Raw genomic sequence first — 11,448 nt, 5'->3', positions numbered from 1 at the left:
CTGTAGACCTACTTACATATTTTAGTGTTTCAGATCCAAATGGCCTTCACTTTGTTAGTCTTAATGGATGCTACAATGTGTTTGTGTTTTCTGACCAAGCATGAAAATGTATATTTTTTCAAAAAGGCTTTAGAAAGTACACGTTTACAATATGGTGTACTTGGAGTTTTCGTTAAGGCTTCTACAGCTTCACAGATGGAAGGCATGCAATTCTCTTGGGTGCAATATGAAAGTCCCAGCTGGAGCATTTCCAACAGGATGTAAACCATGGTCCTTTAGCTGCCCTTTCAAAAACATATTACTTAGGCCAGTGCTAGCAAATGTCAATACGAAAACAGAGTGCAAGTACTGGAACAACTCTGCCACATGCACAGAGGGTTTTTTGTGCAGAAAGTAATTAAGCACAGTTAGGTGAAAATTGAATCAATGACAAAGGTATTACAAAATATTTATTTTCATAAAAATAAATAGCTTTAAATAATTTGAGTTACAAAATATCACAAAGAGATTCAGATAGCTCTAAAAATTTAAAGGCATACATAATTGCTTGCAGATATCTAGCTGTGTAGGACAGAATGTTCTCAAGAGGTGTTTCTTGAGGTCTTCAACAACTCTGAAGTTTCTTCAATCCTGAAGATATTATACAAAGAGGTTAGATATGCCAAACAAAATTGTCTACTTGCAGAATGGTAACATTGAATAAGCACCAATTGCATTTTCCCAACTATATTAAAGAAGAATCAGACTAAAAGACAATATGGAAATATGGATTATAGAAAACACATATTCCAAAATATCAAACACATATTCTTAATTTTCCAATTTAACTAGAAATTTTGCACATCTTATTTCTTTGTAGGAAATTATTTTAGAACAATACAAGTTGGGGTGGGTGTTAAAAATGAAACCTGTTGAAATAGAATTATACTGAAAGAAAAAACAAACAAACAATGATAATGTAAAGTTTCACAATCAGGCATTACTACATCAAAGTACAATGCTCTTGGGTGCGAAAATGATCATGGTTTTCATTTTGTTTTTAAAAAAGAGAAACTCCTTCAATAAAACATTACCAGGGGGGAAATCTAATCACTAATAAACATATTTAGCACTCTAATCTCTAGCAGCCACCAGTAAATTCACTTAACGTTGTATTTCAGAAACAAAAATAGTGACTCATCCCACAAACATGGAACTGTAGCTCGATTTATTATCCAGTACAGCCTTAAGGAAATGCCACACCTGATGCAAAGGCCTTTGAGGTTTGGAAAACACATGTACTTTCTAGATATGTTTTAAGCCAAAACAATTCCCTGCAGAGAAATAAATTTGTCTCTCCCCCCCCCCTATTACTTACATTTTGCTTATTCTCTCCATTCTTTGTACTGTTGTCTCCTGCAATTTCAAAACAGGCTAAATTAATTCTTTGAAGTCCGCATTTTTCTAAGTTTAAAGGCATGAACAGAGTAACTTTATACAAGCACTTAATTTTATCAAAAGTGCTTTGAAAAAGTTTGCTGTTACCCACCCCCCAAATAATAATAAAAATCAACCAACATCTACAAGCTCTTCCAAAGCTAAACAGCTAGCATTTGCTGGTTTTTAAAGTACCTTTGAAACCTCTGACAGACCATGATTATTAACGGCCGTGGCTTTGGGAGATGGGTCTGCAGATAACTGTGAACTGTATCCAGACGACTGATGAAGAGTCTCTGGCAGCTCCGCCTTCTCCCTATCTGTAAAGAAATATTCATTTTAAACATCACCTTTGCCTTTTTGCTCTCTCACATCAGGTCAGCCATCACACAGTTTGATTTACAGAATGTATTGACAAAGGAAATTGAGGGAGATGAATTTGCAAAGCTCCAAGGTCTTTCTCTCACGTTATTTCACAACCATATATTGCAATTATAACATAGAAACTACCTGTGACGATTAACCAGGTATGCCATGATTCCTAGCAATGTAAGCTGTTGCAGATGCCATTACTCAAAAAGGTCATTACTTGAGAATAAACTATTTCCCGAGAGCTAAAGCTTATCAGGGGGGGGGGGGGGGACGACGGCCAAAAGTTTAACAACAAGTCTACAAGCAACACAAATGGCATCAGGGTTCTTCCAAGCCCTTCTTAAATGCCACACTGTTCATGTCAGTAGGATCATGTCAGTAGTGTTTTTATAGGCCAACCAAAACCTCTCTGCAGTGAGAAAACATCACATTGTATAAAATATCCTGTTGGCAGATCTCAGAGCCAACAGAGAGCAGCTGTACTTTATCATACAATAAATCAGATCCAACTTACAGAGACGACAATGAGTTGATTGACAAGTATTCATACAGCAAACCAACCATATAGTTAATATACATTTTAGATAAAATGAGAACGGATGTGGAAAATTTTCTGTCTGTTCTGCAGTTCTAAGGCATGGTGAAGTTTTAAATGTGTCTCTTGCAATTATGGTCTATAATTTTTCAAAACAAGATGTTTTCCAAAACAGTTTACAGAAACATAAACATACAAATAAACTATAATACAATTTTAAGACAAGTCTAAAAATGTACATTTCAAAACACTACAAGATATTATTAAAACTAACATGAACATGACCATACAAAACAAAACATAAAACAATCACAACCCAAAACTAGCCATTTAAAAGGATCAGTAAAAAGATAGGCCTTGAAGGCTCATTTAAAGGTCCTGAGGGATGGAGCCTGCCTAACTTCAAGCAGAATTTAGTTTCTTAGTTGGGGGCCCAATGTTGTACATGTACAAAGAGAGGACAAGGCAACATTCCCAAAAGTGACTATCCACTTTGGTCTGGATTCCAAACTGGGCATCTCTCTGAGGTCTACTTTTGACAGTGGAAAGATCTGCCTACCTGTCAATCACCTGATATCATAGGACATCAGGTGGCTCTATGTCCACCAAAAAGCACCAGGGCTTGCATTTGGTGTTATTTAAATTTGGTGCAGAATATACCGTATTTTTCGCCCCATAGGACGCACTTTTTCCCCTCCAAAAATGAAGGGGAAATGTGTGTGCGTCCTATGGGGCGAATGCAGGCTTTCGCTGAAGCCTGGAGAGCGAGAGGCATTGGTGCACACTGACCCCCTCTCGCTCTCCAGGCTTCAGGAAGCTATCCGCAAGACTTGCAAGTCCGGCGGGAGTTCCCGCGGGCTCACAAGGCTTGCGGGCAGCAGCCTGCAGCCCCGGCGAGTGTCCGCAAGCCTTGAGCGCCCGGCAGGAGGTCCCGCCGAGCGCGCGAGGCTTGGGGCAGCAGTCTGTCGTCCGAAGCACGGGGAGCCCTCCGGAGGGTGCCCCGTGCTTCGGGCAGGTGTGCGCAAGGCTTGGGGCGGCAGCCACGGTGGGGGGGGGAATAAATTTTTTTTATTGATTCCCCCCCCCCAAAAAAAAACGAGGTGCGTCCTATGGGCCGGTGCGCCGTATAGGACGAAAAATATGGTAAGCCCCACTGGGATTGGTTCCATTTGGAATCTTCCAGTTGGGTTAGGTTTTGGAATTGGGCCCAAATTTAAATAGCGTAGAATGCAAGCCCTGCTGCAATGGAACAATCAGGATTTGTTCCAGACGGCAGGTGACATGTGAGTGTGGTTGGCCAAAAAAGGGCTGCATGGGCCAAACTGGTGGTCTTAATTTGACTAGCAGGCCAGAGGTTTCTAACCCCTATTCAACAGAAAATGAAATTTAAATAGACTGCATTTCAGTTTGCAACAACGCATTTAAACTGACAATATCACTGCGTAGTTTTAAAAGTGGACTGGAGAAAGCTACATCAAATACTCACCAGGAGAAACTGGAGTCATATTTCTGCTAGAGGTATTTTCTTCGCTCATGTTATTAAAATCTGCAGATAAATCAGCCTGAAATTATAAGACATTTTCCCCTTTATAACAGTGCTCTTCAGCAAAATAGCTAGCATTTCCTAGATCTGGTTAATGATCTCCCTCAGTACCTTTCAGTGAATGGGTTATAATACACTCCCTAAAACAACAGTATCAGCAGCATAGAGACAACATCCCTTTTCAGACACTACCTTTTAATCAGGAAGATACCATGGGTTCATGTATGCCAGTTCTATCCTGTTTCCTCCAATCACAATCATCCAAATTTTGCAAACTATGGTCTAAACTAAGCCACCAATGTTTCTTGCACATCACATTGGGCTGAATCCAATGCTGAAATTATGATGATGCAACGGCCTTTCATGTCTACCAACAGAGCTCTCTCTCCCTCTCCTGTCCCTTCCAGCACTCCCTTGCAGCCTCAAAACCAGCTCTAAAGGACTGGGGACCATTCAGGAGGGAGATGAGAGAGGAAAAAGATGTCCCATTGCGTCAGTGGAACTAGTTCAATTGGTAGAGCATGAGACTCTTCATCTGAGCATCATGGGTTCGAGCCCCATATTAGGCAAAATATTCCTGCACTGCAGGGGGTTGGACTAGATGATCCATGTGCTCCCTTCCAACTCTACAATTTTATATGATTCTATACACACAGTGTAGATTGAATGAAGCACAGTTTATTTCTTGCTAAAGTAACCAACAGTTATTCTCTAATTATATCTCACAATTGGAAATCTATACCCTATACAATTGACATTCAACAGAATAAAATTCAAGGTGATGGAGGTAAGAATAAATAAATAAATGCAGTAAAATAAGTTAAGTTGGCTCATAAGAAAAAAAGGCCACAGTTGAGAAACAGCTTTACTAGAAGTAACCCAAAGGATACACAGCTGGTAAGCTACAACAAAACATTATCATTATTTAGGAGCTCAAAGTGGCAAATACATCAATATAGCTGTAGGTGGTAAAAACATACCTTTTTGGACTGCAGTAACAGTTGTGTTTCAAGTAGTAACACCCGGCTCAGTAAATTATTCCACTCCTTTTCATCTATAACAACCTTTCCCTGTAGTTTATCTTCTAACGCCTGCAACTTTTCTTCTACCCAGTCCAGTTTATTAAGCTTCTCCTGCAGTTCATCAAGTTGGCTCTTTAATTCTTGCATTTCATTAGTAGTTTCCTCCAAGACCTGTAAATAATATTTTATTCATTCAAAGTTTTAGATAATCTTTACTCATTAGCCCCCTTTGTGCCTTAATTCTCCCCAACAAGAGGCAGTGACAGCCACCAACCTGAACTGCTTTAAAAAGGATTGAGGGTTAAAGAAATGAATGGAAGATAACCATCAGGGCTAGTGGCCATGGATAGTCTTATTCTCCACCTCCACTGCTAGAGGCTTTATGCCTCTGATACCACTTGACAGGAATCACAGGTGACGGGAGTGCTATTGCTCCCAGGTTGTGCTTGCAAGCTTACCACAGGTATCTTTCTGGGCACTGTCAGACTGGAGTGCTATGACTAGACAGGCTTTTGGCTTTATTCATAGGCATTTACGTTCTTAAAGGGTTGGTGCAGCCACACTTTGGGCCCTGCTGTTATGATGAATGCCTCAAGGGGGCTACTGGCAGCATTATGTTGATTGTTTTCCCACCAGCTGCTTTTGCTATTTAATCATGTGACAAATTTATTGCTATTTCCTGTACCATTGGAATAATCTTTCCTCTTCCCCCCCCCACTGTTCTAGGGGTTCTTTCAACCCCCCACCAGAGCAGATTTGGGGGTGCAAAGGGGGAAGAAAGCCCCGATGTGCTAGCGGGACTCTTGCTCGCTCCCACTAGCACACCTCTTTAGCCGGATCCAGCCCATAACAATGCACAAGATATATTAGCTGAAAAATTATGATTATTTCAACAGGCAGGTGAGTAAAGAAAATTTAAATGGTCCTACCTGTTCACGTACACTGACTGGATCATCAGCAATACAGGCAACTTCTTCCTGCTCCTCTTCCTCCTCCAGTGCTTCATTGATTATGTCTTGAGGGAGTCTTGCACTCAACATACTTTTATGATGTTCTATTTGAGGATTCTTTGCCATGTAAAAGACCCCCCACACAAAGGGATGCAGAGAGTATTAATAAAGGCCATATAAGTCAACAGCAGAACACTTTTTAATTGAACCTGGCTATAAAACACACGTATGTGCGGGATAAAATACTTGAGGCATAAAATACAAAAACTTAGAAGTGATTTTGAAAAGATAAGAACAAAATAAAAAACCACTCCCAGTATTGCATAGACAAGGAATCTCTAAAGGCCCCATCCTCATACTGGTTCAGCATTAGCCCTATTTTTAATAAGTTGTGAGAACCAGGAACTGAGTTTCTAATATAACTTCTACGAACTGTTTTAAAGGACTGTTTTAAAGAGAACTGTTTTAGTAACCCTCTATCAATGGTATTTGATGCCTTATTAATATACAAATAGAGTCTGATAAATGTTGTAAATTTACTGTTTAAACAAAACAGATCACATACACATTTTCTGGAATTGTTCTCAAACAGAAATATTCTGGAAATCCATTCAACTAATATCTGTGATATGTTAGTATACCCTAGGAACCTAAAGAATTTCGGCTTGGTTATCTAAAAGAGTTTATTCTAGAAAATGATCAAGAAATGATGTTCAACTTTATTACTGCTGCTAAGATTATAACAGCTAAAAATATCTGAATGGATTGAAAAATTGTGGTCCATAGTAGCTATGATTATGCTAACTTATGATAAAAGACTATATATAAACCAGCCTAACAGGTTTATTGAAAAAATGGGTTTTTTCGTAATGTTTTGAAACAAGTTCAATGATAATATCCAAGTTTATGCTGCTTTCAACCTAAATGCAATGATATTTCTTTATGTTGTTTGAATTTTGTTTCATAAATTTCTTTTTTAAAAGTATGTTCCTACAGACACACCAAATTACTGGGGAATCCTCCCCAGTCAAACTGCTTCAGGAGCAGAGGGTCAGGATTCATAACTCCATATTCGATATTCCGATTACCTGAAAGGTAATCTTAAAGTGCCAGGATGACAAGCCTAGAAGGCAGTGGCACAAAGAATCAGCCTGATTATCTGAACACAGTTCAGTTTCTGGTGCACATTTTTCAGACAACTTGCTCAGTAAAAAAGCTATTGTTGCTGGAAACATATCTACAGTCTTTCAGTTTTTTGTCTAAAATAATTGTGTATTTTAATTCTCCTTCTAAAATAATTTTGAGTGCTCCTGCCTGCTGAAAATCCATAGTAGAGATTGTTGCAGAATCCGGAAGAGTAGGAAAAAGATTTGTAGCACAGAACGTTGTAGAATCGGGCACACTAGGACTGTTTGCTTGTAGCTGAGGTCTAACTGGATGGGTTCTCTTTCTTGTTTGGAATTTGACCTATAAAAACACACAGAGGTCCCATCCAAATAGTTAATGATGCATATATTTTCCTGTTTTTACAATATGAAGTATGTTCTAACAAAACATTTTGCAAGTATCTGAGCTCTAAGGGAAAGATATAAACACATACAAGAGTGATTTTGAAGAGCAAATTGTAGCAATCAAATCCAAACATAATATTACACAACTTTGCAAGAAGTTATAACGGAAATTAAGTCAAAGTATGGCACTATGTCATTTTAACTGCCTATACACTGATGTGCAGGAAGAAGAAGAAAAATTAGGGGGGAAATGAGAATTATCTGATTTCCCCAATACCCATAGACAACAGAAAAGGGAATGGGGTCCACACCCAAACCAAAGCCAGTTCAGTAAGACACCCTGAGAGCCATTCATAAATTTTGTTAATTAAAATAATAAACTGATAGATGGAGCAAAGACAAAGTTTTCACACATCCAAGAAACCGTAATAACAAAAATGTGCTGGTTATTTTACTTAGACCTTAATAGATATTAACATTTTTATTTCTCAGAAGTATGAACTAAATTAATAACTTGATCAATACCTTATTCATATTACTTAATTCTTTATGCCTTTTATAGACTGAATTAATAATGTCACAAACAATCTGTATTTTTCTCTCTGCAAAGCCATATTGGAGGAACTGCTGTTTTGATAGGACTGGCTTATACTGAAATTGATCTCGGAGAACCTGCAAGGAACAGAGAAAAAGAAATTGCTTTCACAGTCACTATAACTGTGGTTACAGGTAGGCAGCCGTGTTTGTCTGCCGTAGTCGAAACAAAATAATAAAAAAATTCCTTCCAGTAGCACCTTAGAGACCAACTAAGTTTGTTATTGGTATGAGCTTTCGTGTGCACGCACACTTCTTCAGATACGGGTTACAACTAGTGCATGAAAACCCAGGAAGTGCATTTTTGCATTCCTGTAATTTCTAGCCCTGTCCAGCAGTTGAAACCATATCAAAAAAGTAAGGGGGGGGGACTTCTGTGCATTAGTATTCCTATTAGATACCTAAGTGTACTTAAGTCTATACTTTTTATTTGGACAAGAGTTTAGAGATATAATTTATCCCAATTTCCCTATGCCAGTTTGACTTGTAATACACAGGTCTGTGGATAGCTTTTACTGTTGATATATTGCATTTAATGGTAGTGAGACACCTAGTTAATTTATGATAAGCAGGAGTAAGCAATTTTAAAAATACAGTGAGTCATGCTCTATTATGCATCAGCTTATGTACAGATCACTCGTTACATTATCTGGCAAGTTTAATGAGCACCAGCCTTCCTTCGACTCTTGGACATACAGAGGATGGCAGATTCCTGCCTGTTCCCCAGCTCAAAGGCTGAGAGTAAGGCAAGAAGACATTTGCTACTGCATTGTGAAGTGTGCTGCTGCAGCACTTCCACCAAACTCTCAATGTCTGATGCTAGAAGATGCTTCTTTAGTAGAGTTAAGCCAGGGTTGGGTGATTGTTCCTGCATAGTGTGAGATCAGTGAAAATAGTAGGGACAAGGTCCTGGTAACAGGTTTTAGCTTAGCTAGTAAGATCAGTCCTAAAACCATAGATCCTTGAACTCGCATGTGAACAAACCCCATCTTATCTCTCACTTAATATATCATACAAGCTAGAACACTGCCTATAAAACGTCACAACATAATACATGCTGAGATCATACAGTCATGTGAGTTCTATAACAATTTAAACCTGTTTGTAGCCTCCATAATGCCACACAACTTTTTCAGAAGACCTTTACACCATGAATGTTGCTTTAATGTTCTACTCTTGGACGTTTTAACTTATGTTTTAAAGTAGATTTTCCTTTTTTATTTTTGTATCGCGCTTTGAGAGATGTGGTGAAAGTAAAGTTTAAAACAAACTCTTACTTTTCCATTATTCTCAACAAGTGGTAGTGTCACAAAGGACTCTTGAACTATATAAATACCTTATAAACGGCATCAATAAAACGCAAGTCATTCTTTGCCATGAGTTTCACATCCGATTCCACTAGAAGTTCTGCAATATACGTTGAGAAGGATGTGAAGCAATACCTGATGATGGGCAAAAATGCAGATGGATCTCCCTTTGCCAACCTGTAATAGAGAGAAAAGCTAGACAGTAAGAGAATATTGTATTCTACTGCACCAGTGGAACTGCAGCTGTTCTATTTCTGTTCCTCTAGAAACACTATATTAAAATCAGAGTTGTAACTATTTTACAGCGTACTCACATTTTGGGTGCTTTCAAATTTCCAAGCATATCTCAAGTTCTTTTTCTTGTTAACAGCAACCAACATTTTGTAAGAAAGTTTCTACTTTATAAGCATCTTTGCTTTCCATTTAAAGACACAGGAAGGGGAGGCAGGGTAACATATATAAAACGGTCCCTTCAGACCACAGTTTTCTGCATGTCTATTCTGCATTTGTGGTGAATTTAAACTGCAGCATCCACACATCATTCAGCTTTATTAGATTTTCTGCAGTTATGATACAATCCCCTGATACAATTATGAGCCCAAACCATCATGAATGCACAATTAAAAGAATGCCTGGAATGACCCTTTCCCCATCCAACATCAGACTATATGGATTAATATGTTGCAGATAGTTGGTTTTAGCTGCCTACCAGTGTTCTTCTATTATCCAAACAGGAATACAAGCAAAATTCTTGCCTATTCTTTAACAAGTCAATTTATTATACTGTATATATATTTTTAACTGGTCCACAGTCCAAGCAGAAGCAACATTAAAATAACATGATTCTGATATGAGAACTGTAGATCCCTTTCCCAGCAAATCATGTTTGATAGAACCAATGAATATTATAAAAAATAAAGATATGCTTGCACTTACCCAGCATAATCAACATCTCTGGGATAATTTAAAAGTCGAAGTCCTTGCTCTATTTTACGCAAGTTTCCTTTTAAATCTCCTGTGGCCATGCTATCACGTTACAATTCTTATTTCATTCAGATCATAGGAAGTGCTCAGTACAGACTAGAACACAGAATAGTTGCATTTTAGAATTCAAATGTTTTGGTTAGTCATATTATAGTCTTACCTTATAGAACTAGCTCAAAGCAAAATTGGACTCAAGCTTTGTTGTATGAAAACAGCCATCCTCTTTCAACCTTGCACATGGGAAGCACACATTACATCTTAAGTGGCATTTTTAGGGTCGCAAAAACAAAACAAAGAAGAATTGTTTTGCAAATACCACACTTTCACTCTGGAAACCCAGGCTACAACTGTACGCCCATTAAACCCAGTAGGACTAGCTTCTGGAGCATAAGATAGGATTGCACTGGGAAGGTTACAGCCCTGTGCCCACTTATTCTGCTTGCAATCCAACCCCCCCTTACCTGGAAGCCTCGTTGAATTCTATAGGACTACTTCCGAGCAGACATGGTTAGGAGTCTGCTTCCCACTGAGCTTATTTCCACAAAAATCAGTTGTAGGATCAGACTGCAATTCCCCCTCTTTCTCTCTCTCTCTCTCTTTTTTACACAGACTGCAATCCTACACACAATTAATTTACTTGCTGTTTAGCAAGCACCTACTGAACCCGGCAAGGCTTATTTCAGCAGCTGACACATCGCTATTGCCATTAATAAACAGCAATGTCAACGGCGCCTTATAACGAACAGGTATGACAGGTTCCTCATGGTCAAAAACAGACTCGGGACAACAAGAAAAAGGAAGAGGGAAAGAGAAGCACAGCTACAGGGGAGAAGTATAGGCGGTTATTTCGGTTACGCGTGCATAAGGCTGCAGAGTCTGCTTACCGGCCCCGGCCCACCTTTGGCCTGAAGGATGGTCAGAGCCCCGCCCACCTCCTCGCGTCGCCCCCGCCCTTTCTTTCTTCCTTCCCTCCCCCTGTTGGCGGCAGTTTGAGCGCTCCCGCGGGAACTCGAGGCAGGCTTTCGCTCCGCTCCGGCAGATTCCTCACACCTTCCTCCCTCTGAGGCTGCTAGCCCTATTGGCCGGCCCCTAGAATTTCTTCTCAGACAGCGCTGTGTCCTGCAAGGGGGAGTAAAAGCGCCAATCTTTCGCAATAAATAAATAAATAATAATGTATGTTTTATTTCCGACCCCCGTGGAACCGAATCTACCGC

The 11,448-nt window shown here is 39.2% G+C and overlaps 1 protein-coding gene across 2 annotated transcripts; it reads right to left on the bottom strand.

Annotated features, from left to right (window-relative positions):
- Window positions 1-427: 427 nt before the first annotated feature.
- CEP44 (centrosomal protein 44) lies at window positions 428-11,183 on the bottom strand. 2 transcript variants are annotated; one of them, XM_082237258.1, is made up of 11 exons: window positions 11,119-11,183; window positions 10,187-10,330; window positions 9,280-9,427; window positions 7,875-8,021; window positions 7,153-7,305; window positions 5,818-5,955; window positions 4,847-5,059; window positions 3,810-3,885; window positions 1,612-1,736; window positions 1,358-1,395; window positions 428-630 (listed from the first exon to the last, which is right to left on the bottom strand). In XM_082237258.1, the coding sequence occupies exons 2-11, from the start codon at window positions 10,273-10,275 to the stop codon at window positions 582-584; spliced, it is 1,176 nt and encodes a 391-aa protein (XP_082093384.1). In that variant the 5' UTR covers window positions 10,276-10,330; window positions 11,119-11,183; the 3' UTR covers window positions 428-581. The 2 variants fall into 2 exon arrangements, with proteins under 2 accessions (XP_082093384.1, XP_082093385.1); XM_082237259.1 differs by lacking the exon at window positions 11,119-11,183 and adding an exon at window positions 10,890-11,083.
- Between the last annotated feature and the right edge of the window lie 265 nt (window positions 11,184-11,448).

This window comes from Podarcis vaucheri (assembly GCF_965113315.1).
Source record: "Podarcis vaucheri genome assembly, chromosome: 9".
NCBI classification, from domain to species: domain Eukaryota; kingdom Metazoa; phylum Chordata; class Lepidosauria; order Squamata; family Lacertidae; genus Podarcis; species Podarcis vaucheri.
This window is presented reverse-complemented; position numbering and strand designations above follow the sequence as displayed.

What these genes read in the sequence shown, in the direction of transcription:
- CEP44 (XM_082237258.1), bottom strand. Translation starts at nt 10,275, where the DNA reads ATGGCCACAGGAGATTTAAAAGGAAACTTGCGTAAAATAGAGCAAGGA. An exon ending in AATTAAGTAATATGAATAAG is followed by an intron (nt 7,306 to 7,874) that starts GTATTGATCAAG and finishes GTGTTTTTATAG; the next exon opens with GTCAAATTCCAAACAAGAAA. An exon ending in ATGGAGAGAATAAGCAAAAT is followed by an intron (nt 631 to 1,357) that starts GTAAGTAATAGG and finishes TAATATCTTCAG; the next exon opens with GATTGAAGAAACTTCAGAGT.